We start from the raw sequence: 22,857 nt of genomic DNA, 5'->3' as shown, positions 1-22,857 counted from the left end.
ATAGAACTTGGGCACTCTCTTCGAAATTTAGCCTCGGCATTATGAAAAACTGATTAATTGTCAGAAATTTCTGAAAATATGGTCGTATGTCGACTAACAAATGTACCTGTGTAAAATTCGCTCAATAAAACCACATGGTTGACACACAAGGTTTACACGAGGAAATCACGAGAAGGTACATGAATTAAACAATGGGCTGAATAAAATCGTTCGAGTTTCTGTTGGCTGGGTTTGTCGGTCAGAGTATATGTACATTTCTGCCCAACAACCTTAAGCTATGTAACGAAAATAACGCCAACATTCGATAAGGCGTTTCTTTATCTCGCCAAACTCAAGCGGACAATTATTGCTTGGATGTAAAATAAAACATCTATGAAAAAAGGATACCGTGCTTCTTGGAACAGAGGTAAGAGAGAAATACTAGTTTAAGTTCAAACTATTAGAATTATGATTTTGAATAGGTTAATTTCGTTTGGCTCTTTGTCTAGAGTAGACGTAGAAAATGATCGCAATTTTGAAACAACAGTTACGGTATGTTGATGTCTATATATCCGTTTACTTTTCCTTTTTTGACAAACTTTACCTATCGCTGTCAAAAGACTAAGGAAATATTCTTACTGGATTTTGCGCCACTTGGGCAAAAGTCAACGGCCCAGTTGTAAAGAATTCTATTGCCGTCCTGTTTCCCTGAATCTCAGTCAGACCGACAAACAGCTACGGTTTTTAAACTTTACAAATAAATCAGAATTACTAGACGTATATCCCTATTGTCTGGGTACTTGGCATAAAGGTCACAAACAGCCAAAATAACTTTCCTGTATCCGGACTGTAGTAAATTAAATATCAAATAGGGAAAACCACGTTCCAAAAATACAGCGTGCCCAAATCGCAAACAGCAGAACTTACGCGCACTCACTCACTCACTCACGCACGCACGCACGCTTGAACGCACGAACTTACGCACGCATAAACTCACACACACACACACACTCACTCATACACACTCAGAGAGAGAGAATGAGAGACAGACAGACAGTAAATGCACGAGGACAAAACGAACAAATAAATGATTACTCTCATGTAATGCCTTCAAATAGAAAACACTACACTGGGACACCTCATCCTGACGCCAATCATATTCCGGAATCACAGGACAGTAAAAAGTTAAGTTATCCCCGCCAGATGAGTCCCTAAAAACATGATTGCACCAGAAAGTTTTGCTTGTAAAACACAAAAATGTATTTGTTAATTTATATCAAGCATACCGGAGGAACCTAAACGTAAGTGCTCGATGCCTTTGAAGAGGACAAAGCATTAAGAGACGTACCGAAGGGACTTGGAGATGTGTATGACTTACAAATTTCAAACTCTGAAGCATAACTAGCTACATGCAGAGAAATACCTCATTTGTTTTTGGGGTCAGTAGTTCAAAGGTCAACGTCACAAGTGCACGATATAGTAACCACATTGTTTGTTGATAGACAATAAAAATTATCTCCGTTTAACATGATAAGATATTTCTTTGCACATTCTTTCTTTTCTGTCATCATTTTACAATTGAAATTGTATTTAAACTATATATTTTCATCTATAAGTCTTTGAAAGCATTTTTTGTATTTCAAATTGTCAATCCCGTTCATATTTCCTATTCATATTTATACATCGAGAAAAGAAGTAATTTTTTCATGTATTACATAGATTATTAGTGTAAAGTTACGACCGGTTTCACCATAAACATGCATCTTCGGGAGAATGTTAATAATGACGTCTTCGTCAGTCAACGACGCTATCAATAAATACGTCTCTTATGTAACGAAAAAAGTTAGACTGTCGTTTGCATCATTGGGAGAGCAATAAAATATGAAATGATGAATTGTAGGTTCTGCAAATATATAATATCGAAGGTAATTTTTATGCAGCATTTTGAGATGGTTTAATAAAATGTTTTTCTGTCGCAAGGTGACATTTAAGAAATACATAATGAACGTCGAGGATAAAATTGTATTCATATTATTCTCAGGAACAGATGAAGAAAGCATCAGCGATTTCGAACAACATATGACAGAACGTATAGAGGACATATCAAAAGTTCTATGCAAGATATTACAGACATTGACAAAAGTGGCAGTGTTGCAATTCATGACGAAAAATGTACGAACAGCACAACTATCGGCATAACCATCAAACACTGATTCAGAAGCATTAACAAAAACTATGAACGCTTTCAATACGTTTGATCTATGATCACACAGTCATGCAGAATGGATGGAACAAATTGATGAAGAAATGATTACATTAAAAAGTCAGAAGAAAGGTGGAGACAGAAAATTAATTCTGAAAATCTTTGGAAAAAAGAATGTAGTCGTGAAAAAAATCGTCTAAAAGATGACAGGACGAAAAATGACCTGGTTTAAAATGTATCAAAATTCAGGCTGATCTTGGTCTGCACTGGTCGCAAAGGCAGAATCACTTGCCACCAGCAGGCGAAAGGTTAAAAAAATGAAATGGACTGTTAAGGAGGTAGGTTACCTTGTTACCAGGGTAAATTCAAATTAGTTGAACCGCAGTGACTTTTTGTATTTCGTGTAATTTAATGTTTTAACTGCTACAATCTCAGTTCCGTTTATCTCTGTCCCTTCAAGTACAATTTTTATCCAGGTTTGAAGTACATGACCCTCTTAAGGTATTTTATATAGAAAGAAGAAGGAAAATACGGATATTTAACACTTTTCAGTGTATTTTGGTTTCTTTGTTATCCGTAGAAGTCTGCATAATTAATAGTTTTACTAGTATGCGCATTAGCTTTCTAATAAAAGCTTAAAATGTATATGTCGCGGGGCTCGTTTTTCCATGGTAACGCATTTTCTCTCATTTTTCAACAATTATGTATGAAAACGGGTTTTTCGACGGCTTCAGTGCCATTCTGTTATTGACCAACATGGAATATTTGGGTAATATGATTAGCAAAATACCAAGAACTTTACATAGTACTATGTTTTTCTTAAAGTTTAGAGTAACCATGGCAACAGAGATGTTTAAAATAGCTTATATGTTGCTTTTTATCGTAATTTCTTATAAAAAAATATTATATAAATTATCTTTCTTCTTAATGTAGCTTTAAAACATCTTATTTCTAACGTTAATAATATTTACGTATGAATTGCAGTTAATTTAACAAATTTCACAGCTTAAAATACTTACAGCAGTGCCCGTCGTCTGACATTTTTATTGAAAAACCGTTCTGCATGCTGCTATTATTCTCATGGATATTGTTGAAATGAAAATAAAAAGCCGAAGCTGTGTTCCTTAAATAGACCAGTGTCAACGCTTTTGAATTTTACAATTAGACATATAGGTCACGGGCCTCGTTTCCATGGTAACATCAATTTAATTCAAGACACCACAATTTTTTACTGAAATTTGAACAATTTTAGAGCTTAGTTTTAGTATTTAAGTAACAAATTATCAACGGAAACTGGGAAATAGGTATAACAAATCAAACTGCCCAATTTTTATTTGTAAATGACCGTAATAAGTTACCTTTCAGCCAACTATATTCCCAATCACATCAGTTACCATCATCCATTTTCTTACATTCCGCATAACATTTCAATATAATTACATAAAAGAAGCAAAATATTGATCATTTTTCAGAGCAAAAGACTAATAAAAAGTATTTCAGCAAATAATGGCTGTTTAAAAATAGTTCAAATAAAGAAAAAGCACAGAATAACGTACTTTCAAAATGAAAGTTATTAATTTTGCGCGGTAACTGACACGTAACGTCATGACGTCAATGACGTCATTTTAAGGCAACAATGTTTTGAAGCGTTTCTGCGGCAATTCATTCATTATATCTGCATTATTAAACCATTAAACATGAGATCGGAGGCAGGTTGAAGTTTTATTTCCAGAAGAATGGATATACAAACACATTTAGTTTGTCGTAAACGTCGTCGTAAATTGTCACGTTAGCTTCCGGTTGGACATGCGCACTTACAAATATCAAGGTAACCTACCTCCTTAATACAACATTTTAAACTCCTAATATTAGGACTGATAAATGAACCTGCAACCAATATAACAACTGACCAACATACGTTTCTGCTGTTAGTAACCCAAAAACGAAGAGAACCAGGCAAGAATATAACAAAGGTCTTCCGTCTCGAATTGATGGAAACGCAGCATACGTTGTTCGCCAAGCCAATATTTTACAATAATCGCGACCAAAAACGACTGCAAATCAATTCTAGAAATGTCAGGAATATAGCTTATCATCTTTTTAACGATTACAATCGGAAAACACAGACTAATGGTCGGCAGAGAATAAATTCAACTAGATTTGGATAATTGTTACACTCCGCGATATGAAACATGCATTAGTTATTTTCAAAGACCGGCCTCAAAGGTTAGAATAGGGTAATCGTAAATGAGAATCAATGTCCGTAGGTATTCAGGTAATCAATATATCAATAAGAAAGTTGAAAATGAATATGAATATAAACTGATAAAGAACTGTTTAAAAGTCATTCCCATACCGAAGAAATAAACTACTGAAGAAAATGAAAATGGTATTCAGTAATTTACTAAAATGACGTTTACATTTAGCAGAGTTTTCTCCTTTTTTTGAAGACGGAAAGGGTGATGCTGAATCAAATATAAGGAACAGAACCAGATTGATCCCCCCAAAATAGAGAAATGTATTTCTAGATCAACTTATATCCTTTCGGCTACCATAGCAGACTAATGCGTACCATAAAAACGGGGTCGCTATTACCGCTATTATACACCGACTGACTACCGCAGACGCCTAAAACGTACCATGAAAACGAGGTCCACATAACCGACATCGTACAGCGGAGGACTACCGGAAAATTTTAGTTTTTCTTTGTATCTCGTGGGAATTTGAATGCTTTTTATTTTTTGTTGAATTTCATCTGAAGTGTAAACTTTCATTTATGTTTTTAACAAAACGGTATCAAAAAACAAAATTAAACGTCTCGTGCGCACTAATGTTCTAAAATCATTGTTACCGCAAACTGTTGATAAGATAATCCTTTTCAGGCTATTAAGAGGTCATTACTCTCCAAAAATACCAGTTAGTTTTAAAGGTTGCTCGTCGCGGTAATTACCAAACTCAGTTTTAAAAACTTAATTAATTACTCATTTTTACGATACGGTATTTAAAGCTATTTTACTTTGTCTGCTCGGAATTCCAAAAACCACAGATCTGCCACTGATGCGTTTTGTAGACCTTTCTCCAATTACTTTCACTGTGGCACTACGGTTATTCTGAACTTTTTCCAGTAAACTACAAATTGCACTGTGTTAATCCATTGTGATGTGCAATCGCTATTTATTACATGCGTTTTTTCTAGATTGAAATAGTGTACATTTATACACTACGGCAGTAATATTTTAAATTGTTATTGCACATGGAACATACATATTTATCTTGCCTCCTACAAGTTTCTTGCATTTCTATTGGTCAAACGACGTCACGTGGAGACAGGATATATTCCATATCCTGCAAGTATATTTCAGATATGAATTTTGATTACTGTAAGTAGCTTTGTTCATTTACACAATGTGTCGATTACAGTATAGCATGTAAGTAAAGGGTAGTCGGCAAGATAAAATCTTGCCTGATATGGATTTCCTCGACAGCGTATATCCCGTATCCTGTCACCAACAAGCAGTGTAACTAATAATACACTCTGGTAATCACAACGATAATATGTATGCACAAATCGCTTCTTCTAATTGCGCATTTATCCACTATGGAAGTATTATACTTTTCAACTTTAAAAGGTAATGGGTAAAGGTAGATTTCTCGGAAGCACAGATAACTAAAATACAGCCTCAGAGCCACGCATTTGCAAAGTAGGCCCACAACAAAAAGAACTCCAACTTTATTAAAGAATGCATTTGAATTATTCCAAAGTACACAACTGTAATTTTGACTTTGAGCTGCTCCATGCATTATGCATTATAATGCATAGAGACTCTGGAAGGCCTTATAAATGGTACAGTATTCAGTATTCCACATGTGACTTTGTATGCCCATTATATTCATTTATAGTCCGGGTCCGCAATGTAGGAGATACATTCGTGCACTTGTTATCTCTGAAACCTCTCACTGATGGAGGGTCGTAGGTTCGAGCCCTGCTACCTACTAGGATTTTTCATGTGAGAAAGTAGGCAGTTGCTAACGGATTTTGGCGGCTAGTACTGGTTTTTCCCAGGAAGGATGGTTAGGTGAACTGCCTGCCTGATACAACTGGAATAATGTTGAAAACGGCCGTAAATCCGAACAAAAGCAAACTATTCATTTATATACTCTGTGTACTGATATGTTCTAACCACCAAGCTACGGGCACCAGGCAGAATAAAATCTTTAACTCCAGAACTGAGCCCGATTACCGGAAAGCGCAATAACTTATTCAATTATAACAGAACAAAGGATAAAATTTTTAATTTGCTTGACGTTTCTTTTATCAAAAGTCGGTAATATCTCATATTAATTTCAATGAAACCAGAGCATAATATAATCAGATGTTCTTTTTTTTAAGTCTTGTTTCGAAAAGAAACAATAGAATTTCTTTAAAATTTTCATAATCATTTCAGTCCTAGAAGTATTAGTATGAACTGTTTCCAGAACCGTACATAAATGTGTGGTCGGTGAAATGAGATCATACAATTCTTCATTATATATTTAGACCATTGATACATGTTCCTGAATTGTGACTTTAAACAAAAGTATCAACGGAATACAGCTCGCGACTGGGACACGCTCTAATTTAAATACAATGACATTGATAAATTTAGTTATTTAAAAATCTGTTTGAACGTCAATAAGGCATAACAAACTAAGAAAAAAAAAAACAATGCTAGCTACTACTATAAGATTTACCACGATGTGTTATTCGACCGTTTCTGAGTTTTATTTTTGCACTTGCATCAGATACACCACAAAAACAGATTTCGAATATGTATTAATTTAAATGAACCTTAATCACGTATATTTGACGCATTTTCATGATAGACAGTCAAACTTACGGTCCGATCCGCTAACATAATTGGTAGGAGACTAAATGCAACAAAAACATTTTCTTTGTTTTTACAAATAACCTTATGACAGAAAATATTACAATTGATAACTGAATGGAAACAAAGAACAATAGAGTGCAGAAATTCCCTATGAACGAGTAAGAAAAATCATGTATCAAATGCTACGCAACCTGAACAATGACTAAATTTCATTACACAGTCATACCTATAGTCCGATCCAGGGAAAACCGGTAGGAGACTATAGGTAAAACATTCAAGCCAAACAAAAATATATGACAGAAAATAACAAAAATTACAACAAAACGAAAGCAAGTGGTAACAGCTATAACTGATGAGGATCATGCATTACTTACAAATCATCGCAAAGTTATCATAGAGCATGTATAATCAAATTGCTACACAATCAGTTCACTAAAAGTCATGAAATAATTCCTGTTTTCTGTTGAATTTGTACTGTAGTTCATCAGGGCTATGTCCGCAGCAAACCATAGGATTTACTTGCAGCTTTAATGACACACACACATGCTTCAAAAAGGGAGAGAAATAAGTTGGTGTCAACATGCATCTAAGAGATTTATTTAGAAGAAACGTTTAAAAACTAATGAATGTTTAGTTTTTTAGTTTTTGAGTTCTTTTTGTTATAAATTAGATTTCCTAGATAATATAAAGTGCTATGTTGAAAACTTTTTATTTGAATTGTTGCTTATCATTATATATATCAGTCAGAAAAATATCATTACCAAACCTGATCTACTTTAATAGATATTTGAAATTATGGGCTACTACACCATTGTACATCAATTTTAGATAAATGCAAGTCAAAATAAGGGTGAAACATTTTTATTTCGCAACAAGTAGAATCTGTTTGAATAAATGGTACATAATTAGCCATAATTTAATTATTTAGCATTAATTATTGATAAAAAAAAATGTTAGAAACAAATATTTGAAGAAACATTTTTCAAAATGGCGGATATTCTGAAAAAAACGCTTGTACATCCTTAAACACTTTTTGATATGTTTGCAAATCAAATTTATAACAAAAACTTATCTTTATTTTCTACAAACCAGTAATGGTAATGGAAATGTCAAATACAGCCTTGGCATGAACAACCTGGTACTGGCTTAAATTAAACATTTTCATGGCAAATTCTTTATTGTGTTACTTAAAGTCTCATTATTTCTAAAAATCAGATATTTTCAGTGCGTAAAATTAATGTCCAGTCGTGTGTAATGCCTGATGGTTTTACAAGTCCTGTTCAACTGCGCAACAATAGGTTGACTACCTACTATCTAAAAATTCTGGTAGTTTCATACAGACTTGTGTTTATTTTTATTTTCGCCAAGCCGATTTTCGTCATGTACCGATTGCCTCCGTGAGGCGAACGTTAATTTATGCAAATGAAAAGTGCGTACCCAATATTGATGACGTAGTAAACACTCGTAATTAGAAGAAAATGTCTTCAGTAAGTTAATTGTGAATTTGTTGTGCTTTTACGAAAACCTAATGACATTTTAAGGTAATTACTGTTAAATGGCTTTTTACCATTCTTGCATCATGATAGTTAACAAAATGCCGCATAAGGGTTTGACTTATCGGGCAGAGCAAACTTTTGGTGCTCGATCCAATCTTGTAAACAAATATGCAGACGATATCATCAGTGGTTATAATAAAAATACTCACTATAAAAGTTAACAGCCGCGGCGGCCGAGAGAGCTAAGACACTGCTTCAGAAAACTCTTTTTTTTTTGTCAGGGCTGCGGGTTCGCTCCCAGCTGTAGACATTTTTTTTTTAAATTATTTAATTATTTTCATATTCTTTTAACGATATAATCTCAAAAATAAAAAAAAATCATTCAAAAAAAAAAATAAATAAATAAAAAGCAGGGAGCGAACCCGCGGCCCTGACAAAAACAGAGTTTTCTGAACCAGAGCCTTAGCTCTCTCGGCCACAGCGCTAGTTAACATTTAGCGTGAGTATTCTTATTAAAACCATTGATGATTTCGTTTTTTTTTTTTTTTTTTGTTTTTTTTTTGTGTATCCTGAATTTTTGTGCAAATGACGTCATTCAATTATGCGTCCTTCCGAGTTTTTACGAACTGTCATCGGAAAGACCCGCCGATTAAATATGAAATATGTAAACACTGGCAGTATTTCGTCATACAAAATACTAAATGGAGTTTTGCGGTGATTCTTTTTCGAAGGATTAAGTGGCAACATAGACCAAATATATTCTGTTTCTGTACCATTTACAGAGCTCTACAATTTGACAATGTTTCATGGTCTTCTTTCTCAGGAAAATAATGCTATTTCAGGGAAAAAATGGTACTTTAAATCGGTTGCATTTTGCTTGTTCATGTTTTCTAATATAACATCTTTGTAAGAAAATTTCAAAACATTTAGTTTGTAAAAGTATTCCTGTAAGTTGTACGTTTCATTTTAATAGCAAATTAAAAAGACAACCATCAAAAATGAACAATGGGTATAAAAATGTGTTTTATCATGTAAAAAGAACGCTTCTGATTTGTTTTCTTCAGGTTGCATTATAATGTATTTATAGAAATTGTATCTATACATTATTAATACTCTTATTAAAAGAGAATTAGTCATTATACACGAATCACTCATTTTACAAATGAGAAAAAAAGTGTAAGTGTCCATTGTTAGATATAACTGAGTCCGCTGTATGATAAATCTCTCCTGTTATGTTCTATGGATTGTTTAAAAAACACGAAAACCTTCTATGACATGATGGCAGCCATTGGGGTGGACATACTGTGATCATAAACACGTGATCACTGACCTTGATAATACATATATATGAACCGAATTCAATGTGAAGAAAGAAGCCTGCGTATTATACCCGGCTGCTGTTGTTACAGAATAGGATAAATCAAAATATGTCAATAGAATTTTAACAAACAATTGCCTTGGAAATAATATAAATAAAATTAACTGTTTAAAAAGGTATACGAACTGAAAATGCATATCGATATGTGGTAAATAATATGCTTCTCCTGTAGATATGTTAATACGATTCAAGTGCTCTGTCATTACCAGATGAGATTTGGTAACGTTGAAGACGGAGGAAAAGAAATATGCCTAGATGAATTGTATATACCAAAGCAACATTGTCTCGTCTATTCTTTTGGGTAAAGAATATATATTATTAATCATATATATTATAATAAATAAATTCGGATGGACCAGATCTGCTCCTTACTGAACAAAATTCCACACACTATTGAAGTTTAAATAACTGAATTAAAAGAAAAACGCTGCATAAAATTACGATATTGCACATTTATTATAAATAAACTGTCAATTTCAAACATGACGCTGTGACGTTAAACGTAACTGAAACAATGGTGCTTAAAATTGCGATATTAAACAGTCGGCCAATTCATTTCTCTTCTGCGTGTACGCCGTTCCGCTGCCGCTGCAATATAAATTCAGATAAACATTTGGAAATTTCAGGTTATTAGCAGTTAAGGTAGAAACATCCTCTAAGAAATGATTTGCTTGCTTACTGGGAACAAGACACACTAGAAAATCATAATAAATTAGAAGTTGTTTTTGTATTCGAAGCAAACGTGACCGGCCTACGCCGGAAAATAGCTTTAAAATAAAAACGGCGAAACGATTTGCTTCCCGCTCCCGTGTCCGGCGCATCCTCGTTTGAGTGAAACGAAATGACCCAGTTACTAGAATATTCATTCATAATCAATATATTTATACTTCGTAAAATAGAACTGTTACGGACTTTCTAGATTTGCAATATGATCTGATATGCACCAGATTGATATATCTGTATTACCGCTTTGGATAGTATTATAAATGTATGGATTCTTGAGGTATTAGATAGAAAAATGTCAAAATGTGAATAGTTCGGTAAAATGTAACATCATAATTATGACGTTAGTACAGTTATTTTTATAACATTATTGTGAGGAATTCTGAAAAAGTAAATTCTCAATACGTTGTGAATGGGATTTGTCATTTTTTTGGACTATACTGGGTACCAACCAGTAGAATATTTAGAAAACGTATAATGAAGAAAAATCACAGTTCTATTTCTAGGCTTTATATTCCACAGGAAAGAACTCAACACGTGTAATATAATATTTATTTTTGGTTTGAATGGTAGTGGTTTTGACAAATAGACATAAGTTTATTCATATATAAAATAGTAACATTTTTCCTGGCGCATAACTCATAATATTACACAGCAGAAAAATCTATAATTGTATAACATCTACTCCAGATCTTCAATTAGTTTTATGTTGATAAAATATATCTGTATGCAAATGTAAACATTTTTTGGAGATAAGCGTGTAAAAAAAAAAAAAAACTTTTTCATTTCAGATCAAATTTCAGGTTTGATTTTGAAGAAGCAGTTATTAGACACATCAACTGTGAAATTCACACATTTGATCCAAGGTAAAAATATTATTTAAGTTTCAATTTTTAATTTGTATTATATTTCCTAAAAATGTGTTCATGTATTACATTCCGTAGGCATCGGACATTTATTGCCCAATGTCGAGAAGTCAGAGTAAATCGTCTGTCTATTTTTATGCAAATGCATTTTATTGCAATGGTTTGATTATATTCAGATTGTTAACAGGTACATCAATGGTTTGTCTATGTCTATACAAATATCGTCTCTAAATCAACCATTTAAGTGTATTTTTTCAATAAGTATATTATATGCTTTCTTCGCTACGTACACGAATATGATATTTAACTACTTAAAGGGATACAGCAATTCTAAAACTCTTAATACATGTGAAATTGAACAAGAATAATGTTTATATATAATTAGTGTATTGGATAATCGATTACCAATGCTTTACCATGGAAGCAATCCAATTCATACGCGGGCGCATGTATGGCATAGTATAATTTTAGGTAACGGTACCCTCCATATACATACCATTAAAGCATCTAATTTATTGGCAAACAGATACATTTAATTTAATAATAAATAAAATATAGAGGAAAGACGTATTTCTGCAGTGTATTTCCTAACTTAATATACACCTTAACGTTTAAGTGAAGGAGAAAACTTAGATTGTGTGAATTTCTCCCATCATAAACACAATGATACTATACGAAGCTACGAGAAGATCATTTTTAAGAATTTGCAACATCACCCAATCAATATTAGGTTTCCTTTCAAATGTGATAATGGTTTGATATCAGTGTGTGTGTATGTGTCTTCTTGTAGCAGTGAGCACAATGCCCACCTTTATAGTGCTGCCTCACTGGAATATCACGCCGTAGACACATGCCATGATACCCCGACCAGTAACATTATACTGACACAGGGCTGACCAGTTCTAGTACTATCTTCTTAATGCTGAGCGCCAAGCGAGGAAGCTGCTAGTACCATTATTTGCGTCTTTAGTATGACGCGGCCAGGGATCGAACCCACGACCTCCCGCACTCGAAGCGGACGCTCTACCACTAGGCTACCGAGGCGGTACTATGGTTTGATATCTGGCATAAAGTCCGGACTTTCGTTGAAAATATCTAAGAAAAGTTGATAAGAAGATTTCAATAAAACAGAATCCGCAACTTCTCTAATTTCTAGGACAAAAATCTGACAAACTCGATCATCTACAGGAAAATGTAACATGGCTGTTTTATTTACTTGACATTTCTCGGACATTCAGGGATGAAGTAACGACAGCTGATGAAACTTGCTTTATTAGGCCAATTATATCACTAGAAAAATGACAGAACCTGAAACTAATTCCAACATGAAGTTTGTAGCTGATTTATAATCTTTAGTTAAGTAAACAATGCAGGAAAAAAGTCCTCAAAAGAAACCCAAGCCAAACTCTGAAAATTAGATAAATATTTAAGGGCAGCTTCCTGTAGATATTAATTACACAGAGTACTGCAAATTTATCCAAAATAAAATCAATTAAACAAAATGTTAGTATTATTTCTTTATTCACATGCATGCATTACATAATAAAGCAGTTCATGAAATATAAATAATTGTCGTAAATATTTATAAATTTCGCGCAAATATTGATGTTATCGAGTACCCCACCCATCTGCAGTAACATTGTGAATACATTGTTTCTTCATGAATCCTCTATGAATGTTTTTCTTTTCTTGTTTCTGACTTTGAGATACACATGTTTAATGTTTAATCCATTTAACTCCAATGACGAAGAATATGTTTTAGAAATATGTCTGTATAAATTTGGTTAGAAATTCTGTTCTGAAACATATGTTCTGAATTTTGACACCCCGACGCTTTTTGACAAAGATGGTAAATCCTGAAGGTAGGCTACCAGTAAGTGATAGAAATCAAACAAATGTATGCTGTAGTTTACCATTAGAAAAACAATACTGCATATTGTCTACAGTATCGGCCACAATAATTATTAGATGTAGACATTACTTCAGAATTCAAGATGCAATATCTCAAAAATGTGCTTGGTATTTTTGAGGACTTTTTTTCTATGTTTCATTTCCTTACATACTACTTATTCCACACCGAAAAGTTTATGTTGGAATTAGTTCAATCCCAAAAGTTAAAATAACAAGCCTATATTTGTTTTCCTGTTTTACACGAAGTCTCTAGATTTTTATCAGTTGAAATCACTCCAAAAGTAACTGACAACGTCCATTTGTGAATCATTCTTTAGTAATGATGTCACGGCAAAACAGTTCCTCGTCCGAGGATCAAACCTGCGAGCTGTAACTTAAATGTGTTGTGCTTTACCAGGAGAGTTTACTCGAATGGTTTCGACACTTCTGCAGACGTATTGATCGAAATGCAAGTAAGCTTAGGCATTGTACAGTCTGCTTGTTTCTTGTTAATTCAAAACAATAATAAAACGTATTAGAATATTTTTAACTACATACTTGTAAAAGAGAAAGACTGTAAATTATTCACTAGATGGAAAGAAAACGTCGACGTACTGGGGTTTTGTTAGCAGTTTTCCTCAAACATAATTCAAATCAGTTGTATTTGTATGGGTAACCCAAATAAAACTGATTCAGAAAACGTGTATAAATTAAATGAAGTTTCTTTCTTGTTCTTAAAAGCGATCTTTTCCATACAGAAGTTCAAGCATTCTTCAATAGATATAATAAGATTTCATAGTTGTACCTAAGCATCCATACGTAATAATAAACATCTGCTAATCTTTGTCCGAAAAAAACATGTAATTAAGTTGCTCCCTACGCTTAAATTGATATGCTTTGAAATATCTTATTGTACGGCTTAAGTATGTAAAAGTTGTAAAACTTTTGACACCTAAGACGATTATAGAAATAAGGAATAATATCCTTCATGTACGTGTACCTGTACAAATATCAAACATCAACTTCATTTTGTTTTAAGATAGTAAATTTGTATTGATACATACACAGAAATACATGTGAGCCGTATCGACGCCGCAAATACATTTTGCACGGCAATGATGCACGGCCGTAAATATACCATCACTATACAAAAGGTTGAATAACGTTTCACGTAACGTCAAAATGATGCATAAAGGTATATTTTCGTTTAGATAATCTGGTTGAATATCGGCTTATAAAAGGAACAATTTTAAAGATTTCGTAATATGCTCTTTAGTTTTATCCTGTATAAGGATTATACTTTTTGCCAATTCAATTTTAGCATTTGGCACGAATGGCCATTTTTCAATGTAAACCGTTCCAAACCCTTATATAAAGCAAATTCAACGACATCTCACAGGAGTTACAAAACACAACTGACACAGACATACAATGCAACTATACAGAATAGTTCAAGGAAACAAAACAAGTCTTACAGCAAACTTATTTACAACAAGACAAAAAAGCTATGTGCCTTGGGTCTCGAAACCTCAAATACTACCCAGGAAATTAATGTCGAGGTTATTGTAAAACAGTCCATCAGAAATCGACATTTTAAACAGTAATACGGGAAATAAAGACCAACAGAGAGACATTGTGTAGTTCATCTTTCCAGCAAACCCTTGAATGAATTGAAAAAAAATTGTCGAAGACCCATAACATTTGCCCATTACCTCCTGAATACGACATAGGAAATTTAATTAAAGACGCAATGTCATTCAGCAGAAAAACTTATATTGACAAAACACAGTCAAACCACAGGCGCTTGAAGCTCTATCAATAAATATATGCATTACCATATCCCACCCACCTTATATACTATGAAATAGTACAGGTTGGCAAGTAAATCTTGTCTTTTTTGTCAATTTTTATCGACTGATAAATCGAACCACATGTTAACTACCAGTGAAAACACCCTTTCAAATAGTAAAATAATCATTCCTCTTACGGTACGCTGAGCACATCTAGTAAGAAACATACCCAAGTCGTTCATCTTATTCGTTATCTTACACTATCGAAATCGCCTCACTGGTATTCCGCCATACCTTCTCCAGCTTCCAGTTTTAAAATTCGAGTTGAATCACTTCTGAGAAAAACCTAAATTCACCGATAACAATTCGTATTGAACAACAATGGTGAATACAGAAATATAAAACGCCAGTTTGTAAACAACCCGAGCTGAATACAGTCAATAAAACTTTTATTTACTTTGGAAATCCCCAACGGTTTCAACGAACTGTGACGTAATGTTCGTGACGTTATAATGTTCAGCCTTGGGATGAAGAGGTCCTGCTGTTTGCTTATTTTATCGAGATGAGCGACGACAGAAACCTAGCATTTTAGTAGATCTATGTATCATTTTCAATTTTACCGTATTCATTGCTGTTTTATTAAGATATATTTACAATACTTAATGTTTGCCTTTCAATACAATAGAATAGAGAAAAGTGGAAACTTCACAGGTCGCTCAACACGACAAAAACGAAAATGTTGCATGCTCGGTTTGATTGAGCCTCTTCATGGACGGTAGTGAAAATGCATGCTACCGTCCACGCCCTCTAGCCCCGGGTTGAGCAGAACTCAACATTTACACATGCTAAAAGTACAAAAAGCAATTTAGAGACATCCGCAGATGTACTCAAACGGCGGTGAACATGGAACCTTCAATGATACACGTGTTGAGGCGTGTAATTCCATGAAGAGCGGCGTTTGGTCCCCAGATAAAGTAAAGGGTTTGCCCCAAACGACAGAACAATGGGCAGAACTAAACAAACTTGAATTTAGGAAGGGGATCTGAGTTTATGGAGCCTGCGTATCACAGGAACTGTCAAAAGACAAAATTAAAAAGCAGGTACCATATCCAAGGGGTGATTAAACAATACCCAAGGCTATGAAAGCGGGAGTATTGGTATACTTTGTTGGTTTATTTGTAAATCTTATCAACACATATACGTCTAACGGAAACGTTTCTCTAAACGATATAGATTAACATTGACTGTTATTGGTTGGTTTCAGTAACCATATGCGCCAACCAATGGTTAGGACAGTTTCAGAATAATTGTATGGGGTGGGGGGGGGGGGGGGGGGGGAGGGGGATGGGGTCGAACGGCACGTCTTGAAAAACCCACCACCCATATTTTTTTTTCATTTTCCTCCAACCCCACTACCCATGATTTTTAATTTTCCTCCAACCTCACTACCCATAATTATGAATTTTACACTAATCCCCACCACCTATTATTATCAAATATACGAAAATCAAAACATGGAGAGGTATATTGTTACAATGACGAAGGCAAAGAAAAAGACCGCCGACTTTGTACAAGTGATCGATCAGTTTGCATAGCAAAAGGATAAAAGATTCGCTCTGTGTTATAGTGTGCATATGCTCGATCATATTAGTGCAAGAAATCCGTGCATAACATGTGCGAGGTGTGCACCTTCTGTGACAATTGTGGTATTGTATATATATGCAATATACCTATAACCTCTTTACCACGTCTGCGTACTATGAAAAAGGTTCCAGCTACGCGCCTGAGTCGCTGTTAGATATTTTTCACCATTACATTTACATAATTATGCTCTCCAATTATTTTTTTTTCTTCTAATTTCTTGTTAATTTATCCAAGAAGTAGTTCAGTGCTATGCATTCCAGCGGTCTGAGTAACAATAATTTCCAGAGCATCAACTTTCTTTCACAGGATACACACAACTGAATAATAAACACTTTACGGGCCTCAGTGGTTTCATTTCATTACTGACGTAGATAACAAATGACGTCACATACACAGTACTTGGAAATAGTTGCAGCCATGTTTATAATGTCAGTTGCGATAAAATTTGATGGACTTCGGAAATAACTATGTTATTGGAGATTTCGTGAAAAACATATTCGTGTTAACTTGGGTAATCGGACATGCAGCTTCTAAAATGTGTCAGGTACTGTACACTAATCTCTTTACACTTTAAATTCCTGTATGTTTCAAACCAGGGGTAGGAAAAATTTTCTTTCTGTTCCACAACGACCAGAATAAATGACGCTATGCCCAATTTTTACGAACTGAACAATTGCTCATCCTTGTTCGTAGACATTTTGGGAGGAAAGATTCTTAATTTGTTGCTAAACGATACATTCTCTCGACTGACTGGAAGTTGGGTACGGAATGGCCGAATACCAGAACAATTTATTTACTTTATATGCTAAATGTGTATTCTATACATGAAATGAGTCCTAGGCATATAAGTACGTAAAATAATATTTTTTCTCTTTGGAATGGTGTATCATTGACAAAAATCCAACGTCATTTACCTTAAAAAATCGAATCTAGGCGCGAAGTTGCCAACCTGGATCTATTTTAGAGATCTACGATCTCTTCCAGAAGTCTAACCTGCACATATATTTCGTTGATAGAGTTTCAAGCGCCTGTAGTCAAACTGAGTGGGATTTTGAAACCGATACACAAGAAGTCTCTGAAAACAATGTTGAAGAAAAGAAACACATCTAGGATGTTAACTTTAAAAGACATGATAATCCCCAAGACAATCTGTTGACCAGTCTGGATACATTTATACAAAAGTTTGAATCTGACATATTAGAATTTAAACCAAGCTCGAAATGTCAAGATAACCGCACTAAAGCTGAAACACAAACCCTGAAATCACTGCGTACAAGACACAACATTGTTATCAAGCCAGCTTACATAGGCTCCGCACTAGTTATTGTGGACAAAGATCACTATTTGTCAGAGACCGATCGCCAGCTTAGTGACACCAGATTCTACACATCATTTAATCAAGATCCGAAAGAAGAATTTGCTGCAGATGTCTCCAAATCACTCAATAACTGATGGGGGCTTTAGTAGTGAAGAAAAAATAGGATATCTAACAGTACCAAACCACAAGGCAGGTAGGATTCATCTTCTTTCAAAAATTCATAAAGCGTGAAATCCTGGCCGTCCAATCGGTTCAGCCAATGAACACTATACCAAACAAATCTCAGAATTCATTGATATGCATCTCAGACCATATTAAAATAGCCTAACGTCCTACGTACAAGACAACACTGACTATTGGAGAAAAATAGATTCTCAGCAGGACCCTAGCGTCACATTACTTGTCTCAATGGATGTCACGTATTTGAACACAAACATACCGAATGAGGATGGTATTGCTGCATGCAAAGAAGTATGGAACAATAGGAACGTTACGAATCAACCTACTGAAATGCTATTAGAATTGCTCACTGGATCTCAAATGTAACAATTATGTGTTCAATGACAAACATTACCTTCAAGTTCAATGAACAGCGATGGGAAGTAAAATGGCGCCATCATACGCCAACATATTCATGGGTCGTCTAAAAAAGGCAATTACATTCGACGGTCACATTGAAACCACACCTATAGTTGCGCTTTATAGAGGATGTAGACTCTAAACCCACAGACCAATAACATATAGAAGACATAAAAGTCTGCGGGATATTCTGGTTTGGGCCAAATTAAAGTCAGCTGCAAGCACAATCTGTACAGTTCAGTCAGGTCCCTGCGCTGCCCGAAGATGCAAAACATGCGCTTCCATGTCAAGCAAAAGCATATTCCTTTTCTCCAATGGAAGTAAATCTGCAGTCTTTAGAGCGGCAAAATTGCAACATAGAAAATGATATATACCTTATGACATGCGAAAAGTACAACATTAAGTACATGTATGTATGGGAAAAAACAGACTATGGTAAAGCGAATAAATCTGCACAGGTCTGACTGGAAATCACGCAAATGCAATCGGTCGCCTGTAGCTGAACATTTTGGCACGGAGGGATACCCTTTTCGGATATCCCTGCTTTGTTGCATTGAATTCAATGACAGATGAACAAATACGCAACGAAAGCAAAAAGAAACCAACTGGATCCGTCATCTCAGAACCTTACAACCTATAGGCACCAATAAGAGTGATTAAATTATCTTATGCATACACATACATCGAACAGAAAGCTTCAACATTATTCGTCATACAGAGATAGCTTAAAATGAAAAAAAATCAACTTACTTATCTTTTAACACACACATTCCTCACGCAGCTACTTCTATCTAAAATAGCGATTCCATTGTAACGTTTGAAAGTTAATAATCAACATATTTCAGACTCTACTCTACCCCCGTTTATTCTAGCTTAACAAAGTAATTCCGAAGAGTATGTTCCTTTTACCTTGATGACCATGACGTTTTCGCTACAATTAAAAGACGCATATTTTTGGTTTTAATCTTAGTGCATTTTATTCAAGTCTCCTACTTTAGATAGTACTGAATTTCCTCAGCAACCAGTTTATGTACATTTTAGACAGAAAACGTTATATCACTTCACCGCCCTTCCCCTTTTTCGGTTTGCTTCTCAACTTCACCGACACATTTTAATTAATCATTTAAATTTGCATCTCACTTTTAGATATAAGTATACGATCTACCGTAATTGTCTTGCAACAAAGATGTTTTTTGTCTTGCAACAAAGATATAGAACTTAATGTTCAAGATAGTTGTAACTGTAAAGAATCTAAATACTGTTACCAACCAGCTGGCCATGTCATAACGGGTAATTTTAAGATTTTTAATGATAAAACAATCAGAGATATTTTTTCCAAAGGTCCAAAATATAGAATTCCCTCGTCCATTAACTTTGAAAAATGTCTCTCTGAAATAACTCATCATTGATGACTATATTAAAAAATGGTGTCGGAAGAAAAATGCAGATCAGAACGCTCTCACTGAATGGAAAAAGAATATGTTTAAAATCATTACAACTCGTGTTGAATTTTATGAATCAAATCCTTTCTTATTACCTCCTAAACCCAAGTTTTCACTTCGAAGTATAAAGAAAGCTTTATCAAAGGTACATACGAATTTTATTTTCACTCCTGCAGACAAATATTTATTATGATTATTATTATATGACGCATTTACTACACAGAAGTATTACAAAATGGACTGAAACATACAAAAACCTACCAGTTATCACAACTAGATGAGGAAACTATCGCAAAATGTCATGCAAATCATTGTATAAATTTTAATGTCGCACTTGACGACAGTCAAATGAAGCTCCCTGCTCTTTAGTGGATCCCTAAACTTAACAAAACTCTATATAAAGCTCGATTCATAGCAAATTCAACCTTATGCACTACAAAAAAACATTTCTGTACTTTTAACTTCTGGTCTTACTACAATTGAAGACCACGTACTGAAGTATTGCTCCAAGGTTTATGAGAACTCGAGTGTTAATCAGTTTTGGTCCATCAACTCTGGAGATGTTATCAAAAAAACTAAAAAACAAACACTTCAAATGTTCGCAGTGCTATGAATAAAATGTCATTATGCGCACGAGCCTGGTGCAGCGCGAGTCGCATGTGCATCAGTCTGAGACGATTTGGCTTTATTCTGTATCACACCTCGACAGAACCTGGAGGAACTTCAAATATACTCCTGTTTTTATATCATCATGAATAAATAAGGAAGTCGTACGGAGCTCGTACTGCTCCGCACGGTGTCCTTAATATCGTACGGACATCGTACGTTGACCGTGCGAGTCTCCTGCGATAGTCGTGCGAGCATCGGTAAGCCTCGCAGTTTTCTAAATCCGCACGGACATCTTGCGATGCGCGTACGAGCTCTTCCAGGACCCGTGCGGTTCCCGTACGGGGCTCTTGCGAGCTGCTCCCGACTTCGAAAATCTCTACGAGCTCATGGACAACTCGAGAGCTCGGAGAAACATTTTCACCGACTTCCCGAGCCCTCTACGAGTTCGAAATATCCGTACGACGCTCGTAATAGTCCCCGATGTCCGTATGGCCGTTGTACGAATTTTCCAAATTCGACTGAAAGCCTACGGAGCTCGTAGCGTTCTTGTGACCACCAGAGTATTAACAAGGCTAATACTTTAGATTTAGAAGCGTCATTTCTGGATTTAAATTTAGCAGTTGTGAATAATAATATAGAAACGAAAATATTTGACAAAAGGGACGATTTTAATTTTGAAATTGTGAACTTTTCTCATCTTGATGTAGATGTCCCTCGACAAACATCATACGGTGTCTATATTTCACAGCTTATTCGTTTTGCAAGAGCTTGCTCAAAGATAGATGATTTTAATGACAGAAATCTTCATATCACCAAGAAATTGTTACAACAGGGTTACCGTTATCATAAGCTACGGAAAGTTTTTAGTAAATTTTACTACAGATCGTCGGAACTGTTAGAAAAATACAATACGCCCCTTAAAACACTTTTAAAACTTGGACTTACACATCCGGTATACTATGGAGATGTAGTTTATAAAATTCGGAAAATTAAACATATCCCTTATTTTAATCAAATATTTGTAAAAATGGTTAAAAAGTTTATCAAAAGAGAATACATGCAAAAAGGGTGAAGCACAGTGCATGTTTAGTAGTTGACCCCTCTACAGTTAATTGCTACGCTTTCCTATTTGATGGTGCGATGACTAATAAAGTGTAAGACTCTATGATGATTTTCTCCTAAATTCTACATACAACGGACGGAGGGAGCTGATTTTTGTCTTGCAGTTTTCTTAGTCGGGCCCTTAAAAGTTAGGCTCTTGTTGCTCTGACTTCAGACAAGTTGTTGCGTACATTGGTGTAAATATACCTTAAATATACCTTAATTTTATGTTTTGCTTTATTTATCTGTTATTTTTGCACTAATGTTAGAGCCCTTCTCAACGGGGATTGTACTTACATTGTGTTGTTTATCTTGTTGAAAATAGGGTAAGTGCGAGGTTGGTGTGCCCTAAACGCGTTTAAACCCCCAGTTTCCTTTATATATGTTACCGACCGTTCCAAGGCGGTGCCCCTATTTTCAACTGGGTGTTTTGTCTGTCTTGTATTGTCTGTTGCGTATGTTTTCTTGTTTGTTGTAAGCGTTTTTCCTCCGCCTCACTCCCCTTATTGTCCGCTCCTTTCCCTTGGATTTACATTACGTTTTGTATCCCCTCCCCCTTTACTTTTAGCAAGTTTTCGTGGCTCCCTTTTGTTTTGGCAGCCGAATCCTAAGACATTACTTGATTGTTTTTTTTTCCTACTTGTGTGGATGTGTTTGTATGCTTGTGAGTCTATAACGGTGCCCTACTGTTTTCTTATGTGTTGCTTGTGTCTTTTTTCTATGTTATTTAGTTGATCGTAGTTGTATGTTTATCTTTGGTACATGAGTGTCTGCGCTATTGTGGTTTACGTTGTAGTGCGACTGTTTCTATAGAACACGGCATTCCCCTGTATATTCGTCCTTGTTCAACTTTCCCCTTCAGGTTCCTCCCTCTCTCCCCATCCCCCACCCACCGACCCCATTTCGCCCTTTACTATTTCCTTACCCTCCATCAATATTTAGCATGAATTAATATGTACTTGTTGGATGTT

The 22,857-nt window shown here is 35.0% G+C and overlaps 1 protein-coding gene across 1 annotated transcript in view; it reads left to right on the top strand.

The window, feature by feature from the left end:
* The first annotated feature begins 10,084 nt into the window (after positions 1 to 10,084).
* LOC123548267 (probable methyltransferase-like protein 24) overlaps positions 10,085 to 22,857 on the top strand; it is a 49,570-nt gene continuing 36,797 nt past the window's right edge. The window contains exons 1-2 of the mRNA XM_053534623.1: positions 10,085 to 10,225; positions 11,439 to 11,513. Of these exons, the coding sequence (XP_053390598.1) occupies positions 10,134 to 10,225; positions 11,439 to 11,513 (167 nt within the window). The 5' untranslated portion in view covers positions 10,085 to 10,133. The remainder of the gene's footprint in view (positions 10,226 to 11,438; positions 11,514 to 22,857) is intronic.

This window comes from Mercenaria mercenaria, unplaced genomic scaffold, assembly GCF_021730395.1.
Source record: "Mercenaria mercenaria strain notata unplaced genomic scaffold, MADL_Memer_1 contig_3864, whole genome shotgun sequence".
Classification (NCBI taxonomy): domain Eukaryota; kingdom Metazoa; phylum Mollusca; class Bivalvia; order Venerida; family Veneridae; genus Mercenaria; species Mercenaria mercenaria.
Note: the sequence above shows the minus strand (reverse complement) of the source record. Positions and strands in the feature narration are given on the sequence as shown.